This window comes from Lacerta agilis, chromosome 5 (assembly GCF_009819535.1).
Source record: "Lacerta agilis isolate rLacAgi1 chromosome 5, rLacAgi1.pri, whole genome shotgun sequence".
In the NCBI taxonomy this organism is placed as follows: Eukaryota; Metazoa; Chordata; class Lepidosauria; order Squamata; family Lacertidae; genus Lacerta; species Lacerta agilis.
The window spans coordinates 57,266,864-57,282,139 of NC_046316.1; the positions used below are offsets into that span (position 1 = coordinate 57,266,864).

The 15,276-nt window shown below is 40.9% G+C and overlaps 1 protein-coding gene across 9 annotated transcripts; it reads left to right on the forward strand.

Moving 5' to 3' along the window:
* The first annotated feature begins 3 nt into the window (after window positions 1–3).
* Window positions 4–13,933, forward strand: IWS1 (interacts with SUPT6H, CTD assembly factor 1). 9 transcript variants are annotated; one of them, XM_033149990.1, is made up of 15 exons: window positions 28–120; window positions 1,118–1,169; window positions 2,244–2,359; window positions 3,092–3,965; window positions 5,652–5,844; window positions 6,041–6,098; window positions 6,600–6,694; window positions 7,248–7,398; window positions 8,382–8,464; window positions 8,657–8,786; window positions 9,280–9,397; window positions 10,243–10,354; window positions 10,622–10,678; window positions 11,046–11,157; window positions 13,529–13,933. In XM_033149990.1, the coding sequence occupies exons 2-15, from the start codon at window positions 1,166–1,168 to the stop codon at window positions 13,658–13,660; spliced, it is 2,235 nt and encodes a 744-aa protein (XP_033005881.1). In that variant the 5' UTR covers window positions 28–120; window positions 1,118–1,165; the 3' UTR covers window positions 13,661–13,933. The 9 variants fall into 9 exon arrangements, with proteins under 9 accessions (XP_033005883.1, XP_033005881.1, XP_033005882.1 ...); XM_033149991.1 differs by lacking the exons at window positions 28–120; window positions 1,118–1,169 and adding an exon at window positions 146–301 and having other exon boundaries at window positions 3,092–3,433; window positions 3,473–3,965; XM_033149986.1 differs by lacking the exons at window positions 28–120; window positions 1,118–1,169 and adding exons at window positions 146–301; window positions 11,692–11,852 and having other exon boundaries at window positions 13,529–13,604.
* Window positions 13,934–15,276: the final 1,343 nt, after the last annotated feature.

Below are 15,276 nucleotides of genomic sequence, written 5' to 3' on the forward strand. Positions count from 1 at the left end.
AAGAGCTTCCGGATTCCATGGAGGGTGACGCCATTTCGCGGCTGCGGAAGTTCCTACGCTCCGCGCGGGGGCGGATGGGAAGGTCGTGGGTACTGTTGCTTCCGGCTTAGAAACTGGAAGGTGATTTTCCCCCTTCCTTCCTTCCTTCTCCCCCCCCCTCAAACCCCCCACCGCGTCCCGGTTTCTGCGCTCCTCTGCGGTGCTCGCCGCCAAGCTCGGAGCCCCGCCCCCTCCGCTGGTCGCCCGGTAGTAGTGGGAGGCGGGGCTATGGAGACGGAATATTACCGTGGGGAACCGTCAGGTACAGTCGGAGGAGCGGGGAGGTTGTGCTCAGCTTGCCTTAAGTGGCAACTGAGCGGCAGGGGGATAGGGGGCCGGGGAACGGGCGCCCACGGGGGCAAGCAGGGTGCTGGTCGGGGACTCACGAAGGCAGTGCTACTCTGCTCACAGTCACCCCTTTTTGTCGTGCCTTTTCATGATAAAAACGCGCGCAGCATAGCCTGTGACCCGTACAGCACGTAGCCTACGGCCCTTAACTTCCATGCAGTATATTTGTGTTTTGCTCATAGCTGAGTCCCTATAGTCATGTCACAGTCTTGCACCGATAGACCTGGTGCTGACAAATGCACTCACAAATATTTCGGCTGCCTGCATCTGATTTGGATTGCATTTTAGTGGAATTTCTGCTTCCAAGTTACATACATGCCCCTCCAAATTGAGCCAAACAGGAGGAAGCCAAGATCACCTTTAGACCTGGACCATTTCTTTTAGTTGTGTGAAATTTAGGCTTGCCCTTCGTGGAGACTGGGTAGGCTGAGAGAGCAAAAAGTACTTGTTTCAGCCCACTAGCAGTTTTCTCGCCACTTCCTCCATTGCTTATCCTGTCAGTGGGCAAAAAAACACTCAGAGTCGGTTTCCACAGTGCTTGATCCATGTGCACTTTGTTAACCGTGCATCTTTCTGGATGATCTGGTTGGTCTTCAGCTCACTATCTTCAGTTAGTTAGTATAGTGTATGGGGTCCACAAAATGATTCTGTAAACCATAAGTTGCTCCCTGCAGAAACTGAGGGCTCTTAGCAATTTCTCCTGTCTCCGACTTGCATCCTTGTTTTACAGCGATACCGAAAATTGATTTGTGCTTAGGCACGGCTAGCAGAATACAAAATGCGTAAGTCTTTAATGAAGTACAAAGAGCATCCTTTCATATATATATGGTTTGGCACATATTGATTGAGTCCTAGCCTCTGTGTTTTAAAGGAATGTGTGCATCACATATGCTCAGAGGTCTTGTGTATTTTTATTAGAGCATTTATACCCAAGCACAAAATGTAGACTGAATCAGCTCTTAGATGCTGAAACCCAGAGCGATCTTTGATATTTCAGAAAATGGGAATGTGCTTCCCTAGACAAGTTCTTTTAAAGCAGTGTTTATTTCTATAGTCTAAAACTGGCATAGGCAAACTCGCCCTCCAGATGTTTTGGGACTACAACTCCCATCATCCCTAGCTAACATGACCAGTGGTCAGGGGTGATGGGAATTGTAGTCTCAAAACATCTGGATGGCCAAGTTTGCCTATGCCTGGTCTAAAACAAGTGTGTTAGATGATATTGAAACATACTGTATTAGAGACAGTGTGGTTATATCATGAAAGGCTAAGACTGTCAGTGGCTGCTAACTAGGATGGATGTGTTCTGCCTCCGCTATTGGAGAGTGTGTGACTGAATACCAGTTACTGGGAATCACAAGTAGAATATGTGCTGTTACACTTAGGTGTTGCTTGCGGGTTTCCAAGAGACATCCGGTTGGCCACTGTGAGAAAAGGATGTTGAATTAGATGGGCCTTTGGCCTAATCCAGCAGGGCTTTTAGGTTTAGGACTTCTTTTCTGAAAGCAGTCACCACTTGTTGATTTCGCTTTGAGTCTATTTAATTCTGTATTCATCTTTTTTTAAAAAATTGTCCACAATAGGAAGGTTAATCAGTTCTGTCTTATGTTGTTTGCCACCTTAAAAGCTAATAGTATGGTGAATATAAAAATAATAGTAGCAGCCTCTGAGATTGTCCAATTTGTTGCTAACTTCATAGAGACTATTTGGCTTCATACTGGCCATCCTGGTGTTACCTGATGCTAGCTTTTTTGTATTTGAACAATACAGTACCTCACAAATTGTGACATTGTTTGCAAGTATTTAAAGTTTTAGTTAAGCTTCATTCTGATCTAAAAACAAGTATCATGTTACAGATGATGGTGGAGCAACACCAGTGCAGGATGAACGTGATTCAGGATCGGACATGGAAGAGAACGGAAATGAACAGCACTCTGGATCAGAGAATGGAAGCATAGGACAACATTCAGAGGTAGTTGTGAAAGAGTTTCAAGAAATCCTGGTTCTTATGCATAGGAAGAAAACATTTCTTAATAAATATAACTTACTAAATAGTTGCTAATATAAACCCTTCATTTGAAACAGCCCTAAATACATTGGGTGGTATCCAGCTTTCTCATCCTGTCAGTGCAAGGATTGCTACTTGTGCAATGGGAATTCCTCCCCCTCTGTGCTCCCTCTTCCATTCTCAAATCTGCTCCAGAGGTTGGAGGAACCCCCAGAACAGAAGGAGGAGAATGGTGGGGAGAAGTCCTGTTGTGCAAGTGTAAATCCTTGCACTGAGGGATGGTTACTTAACACAATTTAATACAACACTTTGCTTTGGTAGGAAACAAAGGACACCACTTTTTTTGCAAGTGTTCACAGCTTTTTCAAGAAAATTATCAAGAAAATTAAAGACATAATAATAAAAAAACAACCTGGCAATTTTGCACAGATCCCCGAAATGCATTTATTTGCATCGTACCATGTAATGTACCGTAGTGATGCTTCTAATACATTTAAAAATATGGTAGTTAACACAGGTATTGTAAAATAGAAAAAGAAATTGGTTTGTCAGAAGAGAAGCCAGATTGAAAAACAGACATGTATGAACTGTTTCCGTCACCTTAAACATGTTTTTCATGGTTACATTCAAGCTTTTTTCTTTAATTCTTTAATTTTGCCTTTTTGTGGCTTTCCTGGATTTACTTGTTTTTTCCAGAATGAACTTAGTGATGGAGAAGATGACAGACAAACTACAGAACACCCCATGACAGACTCTGAAAACGAAGATACTCCAAGGCAGAAACAGAGTGATTCCGAAAACGAGGATGCTCCAAATGATAATGTCAGTGACTCAGAAAATGAAGGGACTCATAGAGGTAAAGACAGTGATTCTGATAATGAGGATCGCCCAGTTCACCATGCCAGTGACTCTGAGAATGAAGATGCTGTAAATAACCAGGCCAGTGATTCTGAGACTGAGGAGCCTCCTAAAGGCCATGGTAGTGATTCTGAAAACGAGGAACCCCGGAAGCCCTTGGCCAGTGATTCTGAAAATGAGGAACCCCGGAAGCCCTTGGCCAGTGATTCTGAAAATGAGGAACCCCAGAAGCCCTTGGCCAGTGATTCTGATAATGAGGAATCACACAAAGATCATACGAGTGACCTAGAAAATGAGGAGCCACAGAAACATCCAGCCACCGACTCAGAAAATGAAGAGCATCAAAAATCGCATGATAGTGATTCAGAGAATGAAGTAGCTCCAAAACCTCTTGCCAGTGACTCTGAAAATGAGGAGCCAAAGGTTCAGCCCAGTGACTCTGAAACTGAAGATATTACCAGAAACAAACCAGAAATAGAGACTGGTGATAGCAACAAAAAAAATAAAGAGGAGGAGGAAACAGAGAATGGCGCTCAGCTTTCAGACAATGAGCAACTAGGAAAAAGGCTTCAGGACTCTGACAGTGAGGAAGAAGACAGTCCTAAAAAACAGAAGCTAGTAGACAGTGATGAGGAAGAAGGAAAAGAAGAGGAAAAATTGACAAAGAGGAAAGCTACTGTCCTCTCTGATAGTGAGGATGATGAAAAAACATGTAAGGAAATACTAATTTTAGACCCCTTGATTATTCAGTACTGGTTGAATCCCAAAAGAATGCATGAGTGGACTTTGTTGAAAAGGTGGTGCTTGTTCTCTGATGGCTCATTCACACCTGCAGTCGCCACCTGCATCACTGGTCCTGCAAGTGATGAATATGCATATGTGAAATAGCTTAAGAATGGCTGGCTGAGTTTATTTCTAGTCCATGCCACTTGGTGTATGTCTTAGTTCCTGAGTTCATTCTGTCCCATTTATATTGCAGTTAATTTGCCTTAAAATATATATTATAAAATGTTGCTTAATTTTACAAGGTGATCCGAAGTCTGCCTTTAAAAGATGTTTTTTATTTAAAAAGTTAATTAAAAAACCCAGCAAGGACAGTATAAAATACACAATTCACAATGTGCCTTTGAACAAAATGCTCCTGGGACATGATGCCATGCTACCCTCTCAGGGACATTGTGTGTGGAAAATAGATGAGTGCCCCCATGGACCAGTACAGTTTCCCTGCAACGGATTTCATGTCCCTTTCAGAGACACTGCTACAGAAGTGATATTCCAGCCTTGGCAGGATTTTGCATTAGATTATCTTTGAAGTCCCTTCAAACTGGATTTCTGATAATGATATTCATACTAAATCAGACAAATATATGGGGGAAATGGGTGGGACTATATACTACATGTGCTGTAACATTTACATTAGCCCAAAGTCATAGCAGTAAATTGCAAAATTATTAAAAAGGGGCAGGAAAGAAGCTGATGCCAGAAACAGCAATTTTCACAAAATATCCAGAAGTAAGTAATATGTGTCTATTTACGTTAGAACTTAATTTGGAGGACTTTCCCAAAATAATTACGTAAGTTTACCAAGTAGACCTTGATCCAGTTTTGGCACCTGAAGCTTCCATCTTCTTTCCTTTTTACCTAATTGGATCAAGAACTGAGAGGGGAAATTGCTTCCCAGGCTGGTGCAGCAAAGAGGTTCAGAATCGGGTCTACTACAGTCACATGACAGGAGCAGCGCTGGCTCAGCATCCACTGGGACCATGTGCTGAATCTGCATCTGAACAGCCGCGTTTCATGAGCTTTTGCTGGCTATTGCTCTCTGGGGTGGACAGATTAGGGCTCCTCATCAGCAGAGATGAACAGAGGGACACCTCTGCCCCATCCAAACCCCCTCTAGTACAATGAATCAGAGGTTTGGTTTGCTGTGTTAGTCTAGCAGGGAGAAGAAAGGGAGGAAGGCACCGAAGTAGAGTGTGCAAGTTTTCCTTTGGTGTTTGCATCTGGCAGTATTTTAAGAGCTGTGATTGATTGTGCCTTCATCCAGGAAACTGTATGTTAGGTTACTGATTCCATGTTATTGGTGATACATGAGTCTTAAGATAGGTTCTCTGAAGTGTAACTGGAAGCTGATTGAGTCCAAAACCAAGTTCTAGAGGAAACAGATAATTGCTTCATAAAATTATTGTGACCGCTAGGTAAGAGATTTGCAGTACATCTGTGATGGTTTGTTTAACCGCAGGCTTATTATATGATTTATTTATTTTTTGCAAAGCTGAGGTTGTTGACTACTAACAACTTCTTTGAATGATAAGTGAAGGAGACTTTCCCCTCTACAAGTGTTGACTGTTTTTGGCTCAATTATTGATGCACTTCTTACTTTGTTTACCTATGTTAGCAGTTGCAAAAAAAAGCCGCATAATCTCAGATAATGAAGAATCTGATAGTGATGCTGCATCAGAGAAATACGAGAAGCAAAAGAAACCTCTAGCGTCTGATAGCGAGGATGAGGGTGACAAGGCTGACGATGGAAAGAAGAAAGAAGAAAAGGATCTTTTTGGGAGTGACAGTGAATCAGGAAATGAGCAAGAGTAAGTGTCTTGTCGAGTAACAGAGTGATACACTTAGGGCAGCAGTGGATGGGACATGTATGTTACATGGAACAAAGTTGATAAACTGGGTGGGGAAGAGGAATGCAGTTGCTGGAGTTCTCGATTCTGTTAGCACTGAAGTGAACAAGGCTACAGGGAATTAATAAGAAAAACAAATAGCATATTTTTCTTGCAGAAACCTTATTGCAGATATATTTGGAGAATCTGGAGATGAAGAAGAGGAAGAATTTACAGTAAGTATGTTGAGAACATGGTTTTTTCCTTGTCTTTCCCATCCTCCCACCTTTTTTTAAGGCTTCCTTGTTTATATCCATTTAGTAGACCTTGTATTTTATTGCTACTGAATTAAATTTCACCACTTCATCAGCCCTGCTATGTGTTGGATGCAATGTAGACATCCTTGGAAAGTTACAGGTAGGTAGCCGTGTAACTTCTTTCCAGTAGCACCTTAGAGACCAACTAAGTTTGTTATTGGTATGAGCTTTTGTGTGCATGCACACTTCTTCAGATTCTTCAGATTCATGTGCATGCACACAAAAGCTCATACCAATAACAAACTTAGTTGGTCTCTAAGGTGCTACTGGAAGGAATTTTTTTATTTTGTTTCAATCCTTGGAAAGAGCAGCCTGGATTAAATGGTAATAGGAATTTTGAGAACTATTAAAAGGCTTATATGTGCGTTGTGGCAGAGCTGGATTTGGATGCATTGACTTGTGTTGCCTTTGTAACTAAAGGGATTTAACCAGGAGGATTTGGAGGAAGAGAAAGGAGAAAGGAAAGGAGCAGCTGACGATTCAGACTCTGATGACAATATCAAAAGAGGAAAGCAGTAAGTGTTTATTGTGATTGTTACAAGAAACCAGATTTGATTTGTATACATATTTGCCTTAAAATATTTATATATTTTTGTATTTTATTACCTTTATATCCTGCCAATCCCCTAGGAAGCTTGAGAACATACATTGTCCCCCCACGCCTGCACCCCATATTATCCTCACAGTAGCCTTCTATACTAGATTAGACACAGGGATTTCAACACCACTTGTAGGCTGTTGCTTTGAAATGTCTTCTACACAAAGCTTCAAAGAAGAGACTGCATTAGGATAAGGAGCAGCTCTCGTTCTTATCAGGGTTCAGATGTTCGGCTTCCAAAAAAAGTTTGAAAACCGGAACACTCACTTCCGGGTTTTGATCGTTCAGGAGTCGAAACATATGAGCACCAAGGCGTTCGACAAGCAAGGTACGACTATAATGCCTACAAGCAGAGAAAGTGCTTGTGTCGCTGCTGTTTTAATTGACCGAAGTGACTTTGACACGTACACTTGTTAGGCTACAGGGTGGCTAGTTCCAATCTGACTTCATTGAAACCTTCTGCATTACAGCATGGACTTCATGTCAGATTTTGACATGATGTTACAACGGAAAAAGAGCATGAGTGGCAAACGCCGGCGCAACCGTGATGGCGGGACATTCATTAGCGATGCTGACGATGTAGTCAGCGCTATGATCGTGAAGATGAATGAAGCAGCAGAGGTACGTTCCTTGCGTTCAAGGCTCAATTCGCTCAAAAGAAATTCTAGGTTATGGGGAGCAATTCCTTTTGCAGGAGTGGCAATGAACAATTTGAGCCAAATGTTTCTAAATGCTGAAGTTTTCATCTGCAAATACTGAAAGCACTTCTTATGTACAAAGAACCATAATGCTGCTTGCAGAGCATTGTCCACATCTCACAGTCGTAGTGGCAGAGAGGTAGGTGGAGGCAATGGCAACACAGGAGCCAACTGGCAGAAATGCCCTCATTCAGTGCAGAAATAGCCCATGTAAGAGTGGGGTGATTAGGTGATGGCAGCGGGAGCAGGTAATTGGTGGAAGCACATCGGTTTTGCACAAATATTCCATACAAATAATTACAGGTGGATAAGACAGGTGGAATGGCAGCAAGAAATGGGGATTTTGAGCATTAGAGAGGTAATAGCTGTCTGACAACAAGCTAACTCCATCACAAAGTTGAAGAATAGATCTAGGGCATAGGAAACTGCAGTAGCAAGGCACTATCCAGAACAGAAGCTCAGTAACCAGTGCCCTACAAGCTAGTAATTAATAGACACCTTTTCCCCACCCCAAGAAGCAGCAGGAGGGCAGTGAAGTTGTGCACACAATTGTTATGCGCTATGTCTTACACAAATGCAGATATGTTCTCTTTGTGTTGTGAAAATGAGGAAGACCTGACAGTTCTGTCATGAAACAACTGTAGCGAAATAAGGTGTCTGGGCTGTTTTCAGGACTCAAATATAACATGCGTATAATCTCTTAAGATTTTATTTAAGGCCATGGCACCAGGCAGACAAAAAGGCCAGCGAATTTTATACAAATGAAATTACTTCCTTGGTTTGCTTCTTCTTAGTTATTCTGCTAGAGGAGAATAATCAGGCTGCTTTACAAGTCTTCTGCACTGGGATTTTGAGTGTTCTGCTTTTTTCTGCTTATTTTTTAATTACATCTATAACTTCCTGCAGGAGGATAGGCAGCTGAATACACAGAAGAAACCAGCACTAAAAAAGTTAACTTTGCTGCCAATTGTTGTTATGCACCTTAAAAAGTGAGTAAAAGCTCATCTAAATTATTTTTCCACATGATGGGAAAGAGGGAACTTGATGTGTTTCTAGGGCTACTATTTCCATGTTAAAATGTCTCTTGTATTGGTTTTAGAACAGGAATGTTTGTGGGGTTGATGAATTGCCAAAAGGTATTCTCATTCCTGCTTCTGATAGATTTCAATTTGAATTTCCAGGCAGGACCTGAAAGAAACTTTCATTGACAGTGGTGTGATGTCTGCCATCAAAGAGTGGCTTTCCCCACTACCAGACCGGAGTCTACCAGCACTGAAAATTCGTGAGGAGCTTCTGAAGATTCTGCAAGAGGTTAGTTTCTAATACCTAGCTTGTAGAATCAGCATTACTGATTCAGTTCTATGCCTTTGTGACAAGTTTCTGAGAGAGGATAGATGAATAGTCCCATATGAGGAAGGTATTTGTACATATCAGTAAGATGAATGGTACTGCAACAATAGCATCCAAGTGTCCACAGATGTGTTTTCATTCTAAATCCAATTTTAAAATGAAACTGCTCTAAAAGGTATAAAACCAATGTTCCATAAAAGCAGTTAAGAAGGAACAGAGAAAGCTGAAGCTCCTGCGCCAAAGTAGGACTCCCTAGTAATGAAATATTGCCAGTAGATTGAAATTCTCAAGTTTACCTGGGAAACTTGTCCCACTCTTTCTTACTATTTAAAAAAAACAGTTTGCAGGTATTTTAAGTCCACTTTGCTGAAACGTTTGCATCCTGTGTACAGAATGCAATCTTCAATTCTCAAGGTTTAGTAGGTGATGGTTTCCTGTGTGTGTATGTCTTCAGTTGCCTAGTGTAAGCCAAGAGACCTTAAAGCACAGTGGGATTGGACGAGCGGTGATGTATCTCTACAAACACCCTAAGGAGTCACGACCCAACAAGGACATGGCAGGGAAGCTAATTAGTAAGTAAACATTGGTTTTCATTAGATGCACTGTGCAGCCGTCTCATACTTCAACATTTGCAGTTCACAGTGCTACAAAAACCTGCAATCTTATACAAGACTGACTATGGTACTTTATGAAGGCTACATTTATTTTTCAAAGCTTGTATATCTCCTAGATTCCTTAGCTTTCACTTCTTCATTAATAGTATATTGCAGTTAAGGGAGATAGGTATGACTTTAATGTAACTTTTGTCCTAACTAAAGTTAGACTTAAGCCAAATTAAGCACAAGGGGCTTGACAGCAACAAGTGTGTATATGTTAAAAATGTATATGTTCTGATAGTGTCATATCTTTAAATATGGTATGATGAGGAACCTTTGGCCCCCAAACTCAGCCACAGCCAGAATAGTCAGGGGTCAGACATGATGAGAGCTGTAGTCCATCTGGAGGGCCATACCTGTTTAAATGCTAACTTGAAGTTCCTGTTTCTTCAGGCTACATTTTGGACTGTTAATTTGAACTAACTTCTTAAGTATATTGATGAACAGGGTGGGTGTTAAACTGCAGATACGGTGCATACTCCCCCAAATCTAGCCACAGTCATTAGGTCTAGAAACACTGCTTGAAAATGGAAACCAGAATTCTGGAGTTTGTAGGCTTAACAAAGATAGTTAGAGAAGCCATTCACCCACCCTGTATATCTTAAATGGGCTCAGTATCTGTGTTAAATATTGAGCAGTGCAATTGAAAACCTAAGGCAAAATCGCCTGTTGGATAGTAGGAGCTCCTTGCAGGTGCAGTATATATGTGCAGTGCTGTTGTTTGTACATTCACTTTTTATTTTTTATTTTAAAAACAACAGATGAGTGGTCTCGGCCTATTTTTGGTCTAACATCAAACTACAAGGGAATGACCAGAGAAGAAAGAGAACAGAGGGATCTGGAGCAGATGCCACAGCGAAGGCGGTTGAGCAGGTATCTTGAGCAATATTCTGCACTGCTAACTTTATAGTATAGGCTGATTTTCTTTCACACTCTGGACTCCATTCCCTGGGGTGTTTGGAATCTTAGCTGGTAGAGAGTCTTGCTTTTATTAGTATTCTGTTTATTTTTACTGAATTTTATGAATACCTATTTGTTTATAAATACTAAATTATCTCAATTTGTGTGAGAGAAATGGTGGTGGTGATTGTGATGATGATGATAATTCTCCCGCAAAACAAAATCTCTTTGTCGTTACAGCTCTGGTGGTCAAACACCCCGCAGGGACTTGGAGAAAGTATTAACAGGGGAGGAAAAGTAAGTATTTTCTTTTTTGCTATTTTAGTACAGTGGTACCTCGGGTTAAGTACACTTCAGGTTAAGAACTCCGCTTAAGAACAGAAATCGTGCTCTGGCGGCGCGGCGGCAGCAGGAGGTCCCATTAGCTAAAGTGGTGCTTCAGGTTAAGTACGCTTCAGGTTAAGAACTGACTTCCGGAACGAATTAAGTACTTAACCCAAGGTACCACTGTATCTCTAGATTTTTATTTTGCAGTTCTCAGTACAGAGAAGCTTTGAGCTTTACGTTGGATGGAGCAGGGAGATGAGTAGAGAATGATTTGGGAGAAGAGAAGCTAATAGCATTCTCATGTTACTTAGCAACATCTCTTGTCTTATTTCTTCAGAGCTCTAAGGCCTGGCGATCCAGGATTTTGTGCTCGTGCAAGAGTTCCAATGCCCTCCAACAAGGATTATGTGGTCAGACCCAAGTGGAATGTGGAAATGGAATCTTCTAGGGTAAGTGATTGAGAAGAAATGAAATAAGTTTCTTCTGCAACATTGTGCCCAGACCAGTTCTAGTTGAGATATTATGGAAATCAGTTGAGCCTATCCTTACTGTTGCTTTCCATTCATATATATTGCATATGCCTTAAGTCACTATCCTGTCCAAAGACACTACATGAAAATCTATCCAAAATAGTTTAGTGTCTCAAAATACCACTGAACAGTCATTGTTGCTGGTAGTAAGAACCAGCAGTTCTATATTGATCTGGTTATGTGTAGTCTTGGACCAAGTAGCGAGAAGAAATCTTCCTCAATACAATCCTTTACTTCAACCCACAATATTTTTCTGCACTACTTCTCCCCCAATAGTCTGAGGATTATGTAGTCAATGGGTTTCCATCCTCCAGTATTTTACAACATGGCACTGGATAAAGTCAATGTTGTTTATTTGCAAACTTAGACAAAGGAAGAGAGCAGTTGTTTAAATGTATTGAAAATTTCTATTCTTATTAATTGTTAGTCCTTTGACTGAGATGTTTTTTCTAGCCCGGGACTGTTAAGAAAGGTATTAGTCGTTTGGAAAAACACAAGAGGAAGTTTGCTGAACAGAAACGACTCAGCAAAGTACATCGAGCTGTCAAATTCAGCATTGAAGGCAACAGGATGCCCTTATAGCCCTGTAATTCTGCCTACCCCAGGTCTGAGAGGTATCCAGAAAGGATGTGTGAACAATGCATGTGCTTTAGCTGTTGCCAGTGTGCACTGTCACACAAAGCAGCTTGTCTCCACTAACTATAGCCTAGGAAACACTATCCTTCTGGCACTGTGATTCACAGAGCAAGTCAGGAAAAACAGCTTTAATGTGCTAATTTAAGTTTCCACAACTGCATGATCTACTAAAATAGGGAAATCACGTTGTCAAAGATCATAAGCCCCCCTCCAGCAAAAAAAGTGAGCGAGCATTAAAAAATAACTCAAAGAGTACAAAGTCCCATCACATTTTAAAGCATGACTAATCTTTCCTAGGGATACCCAAGATAATTTCAATACAGTTCTCTAGTGAACTGGTGATGAGTTTGTCTCCGCAAGTTGAAGCATGAATATCTAATTTAAGTGTGCATATAGTACAATTAGACTACTTTGGGATATGAAGATGACAAATTGTGTAAACTTGCATTGCTGTTTTAATGCACATAGACGATAGGAGAAACATGAAGTGTACTTACTTTCACAGAGTCCATGTAATAAATGGGGAAAGCTGATCAACTAGTTTTCATTAGTTAAATTTGAAAGTGACTGTGGTCAGCGATCTGGGGTGAAAAAATTTCTGTTTCATAAGCTTATTAGCAACAGTGAATGGGAAATTGCAAATGCAGTGGGCAGTATCCAGCTAACTAGTTGTATTTCAAACCAGGGCATCAGATAATTTTCTGATGCAAACTGAAAATTACACTTCAGTATTTTCTAGGAAATCCTGATCACTGACTTCGTGATATTGGACAGAATGCTGTCTATTACTACCTGCAGGACATTACTGCCTATAAGATAAGAGATGAACTGTAAAGTGTGTAGCATTCTGAAATATGCTACAGAAATAACCAAACTTTAATATTTGGAGAGAAATGTTTAGAGAGATGGATGCCACAGCAACATTGATAGATGGTTATTTTTAGATTTTGTAAGCCATTTTGAGAAATACTTTTTTGGAGGGCAAAAGTTAGATATATATGTTTGTATAAATAAATAACAGAGGGCATAAAATGGGAGAGTTGCTGAGTTCACATTGTAATCGTTGCTTAAAAAAAAAAAAGGATGCTGGGGCTCAATCTTTCCTGGTTGTCCTAAACATGGAAGTATATTTCTTTCAGATGTGTTAAAGCATGGGTAGGCAAACTAAGGCCCAGGGGCTGGATCCAGCCCAATCGCCTTCTAAATCCGGCCTGTGGACAGTCCAGGAATCAGCTTGTTTTTACATGAGTAGAATGTGTCCTTTTATTTAAAATGCATCTCTGGGTTATTTGTGGGGCATAGGAATTCGTTCCCCCCCCCAAAAAAAAATATAGTTCGGCCCCCCACAAGGTCTGAGGGACAGTGCTGAAAAATTTTGCTGACCCCTGGGTTAAAAGGTAGCTACAGGGGCTGACGGTAGTTCAAAACATTTGGAGGGCACCAGGTTGGCAGAGCCTGGAATAGAGAGTGCATATCCCTGTTATAGTCTTGGTTTGAAAATGTGCTGTTGGAATCTCCTGTGGCTTTATCAGCTTCTGTATAGAAGGATTGCAGTTGCTGAAAGAGTTTGGTGTGCATGTTTTGTCCTTTTTGAAAAAAAGCAAATCTGGAATTCCTGCCTCTTCGTAAAAGTAAGCCTAAGTTTTCTTTTAAGTTCCAGGCAAGCTCCAAGAAAGGGGTCAGCCGCTTGGACAAACAGATGCGGAAGTTCACAGACATCAGGAAAAAAAGCAGAACGTCCCACGCTGTGAAAATCAGCATTGAAGGCAATAAAATGCCATTGTGACTCCATCCAAGAAGGATATTCTCTGAATACTGCTGTGAGAAGTGCACCTACAGACTCTTGGAAAGATGTCTACATTTTTTAAAACGAACTCTGGGTTTTTTTAAGTGTATCTTCAGATTGTTGGTTCAGATGGTAGTAATACATGTTGGTGGAGGGTTGTGAACCCTGGATGTTGTTCATTATGATTGTATTTAACCTGGTATCTTGTGTCCTTTGTACAGATGAAAGCTTGTATTGCTACAGACCTCAGACATTAAAATCTTTCTGATGTGTGGGGCTGTGTGGTGCTTGGTGCAATGAAAGTATATTTAGAAGGTTCAGCACAAGCTGCTGAATCCTGCAGATTGATAGGTGTGACTACAGTATTTTTTTATACAAATACAGTCTGCTGTTGTTATATACACACGTCTAGTGACTGACTTAGTTACACTAGGATGCCAGAGTCTTTTACTTCTCTCTTGGTGCTAATGAAAAAGGTAAAGTTGTCTGTTCTACCTTTAAAACCACACTAGGAACAATCTTAAGTAATGCTGTTTCATTTTAGAGATAAGGGACATAACCGGCTGAAAGATTACTATGCCTAAGTCTAATTGGACTTAAGCATTTAACTGAACCTTTTTTCTGGGCTGTATCCTATATTTTAATGCTATCAACAAATGTTTTAGAATGGGTTTGTGTCACTTTGATCAAAGCAAATGGTAGTGACTACAGTAGTATTGGGTACACTTGGAATTGCATTTAGTGAGTGATTCATTAGTGGACTTCCCCTTCTCTCTACCATGCACCCCTCTCAGAAATCTGATCCAGAGGGTTGGGAGTGCATGGGGCACTGATGTTGTTGCACAAGCAGGTGTTTGCTTGTACAGCATTGAACACATCCCCTTCTTTATACATTACAGTCATACCTTGGGTTACGTTCGCTTCGGGTTGTGTTTTTTCGGGTTGCGAACACGGCAAACCCGAAAGTGTTTACTTCCGGGTTTTGCCAGGTGAGCATGCACAGAAGCGGTCTGCGCAGTTCACACATGTGCAGAAGTGCTCTATCGTGCTTTCGCATATGCGTGAAAGTGCCGCTCATGTTATGGACTTTTTGGGATGCGAACCGCACCCTGGAACGAATCGGGTCTGTAACCCGAGGTACCACTGTACTGTAAGTAAGAAAAAGGCACATGTGGGATACTAGAAACCTAAGTGGACTTGAAGAAAATATTTTGTTACTGTTTTTGTCTGATGGAATTCTACTATCAGGTTATATAACTGCCTGTTCTTCTTATGCTCTGTAACATTGATTATGAGAATGATCCTTTACTGGGGGGAAATCGCTTTTAATTTCAAAAGCTTTCTATAAGCTATCTTTGTTATAAAATATATGGTAATTTACAATAATTGAATAATCGTGAGAACATCACAAAAATCCATGTCTTAATGCAATACTTATGTCATTTGTTGAACCAGCTTCCTCTTCGTTATATGTAAACTGAAAAGCAGAGATTAAATCAGTTTTAGACCTGGCATGTAAACAGGGGCAAAGCCATGGCTTGAAATCTTGGTTTATTTAATCCCCAGTTTCCTGGATTAAGCATAAGTGGAAACTAGTTTCCCAGAGGGAATTACCT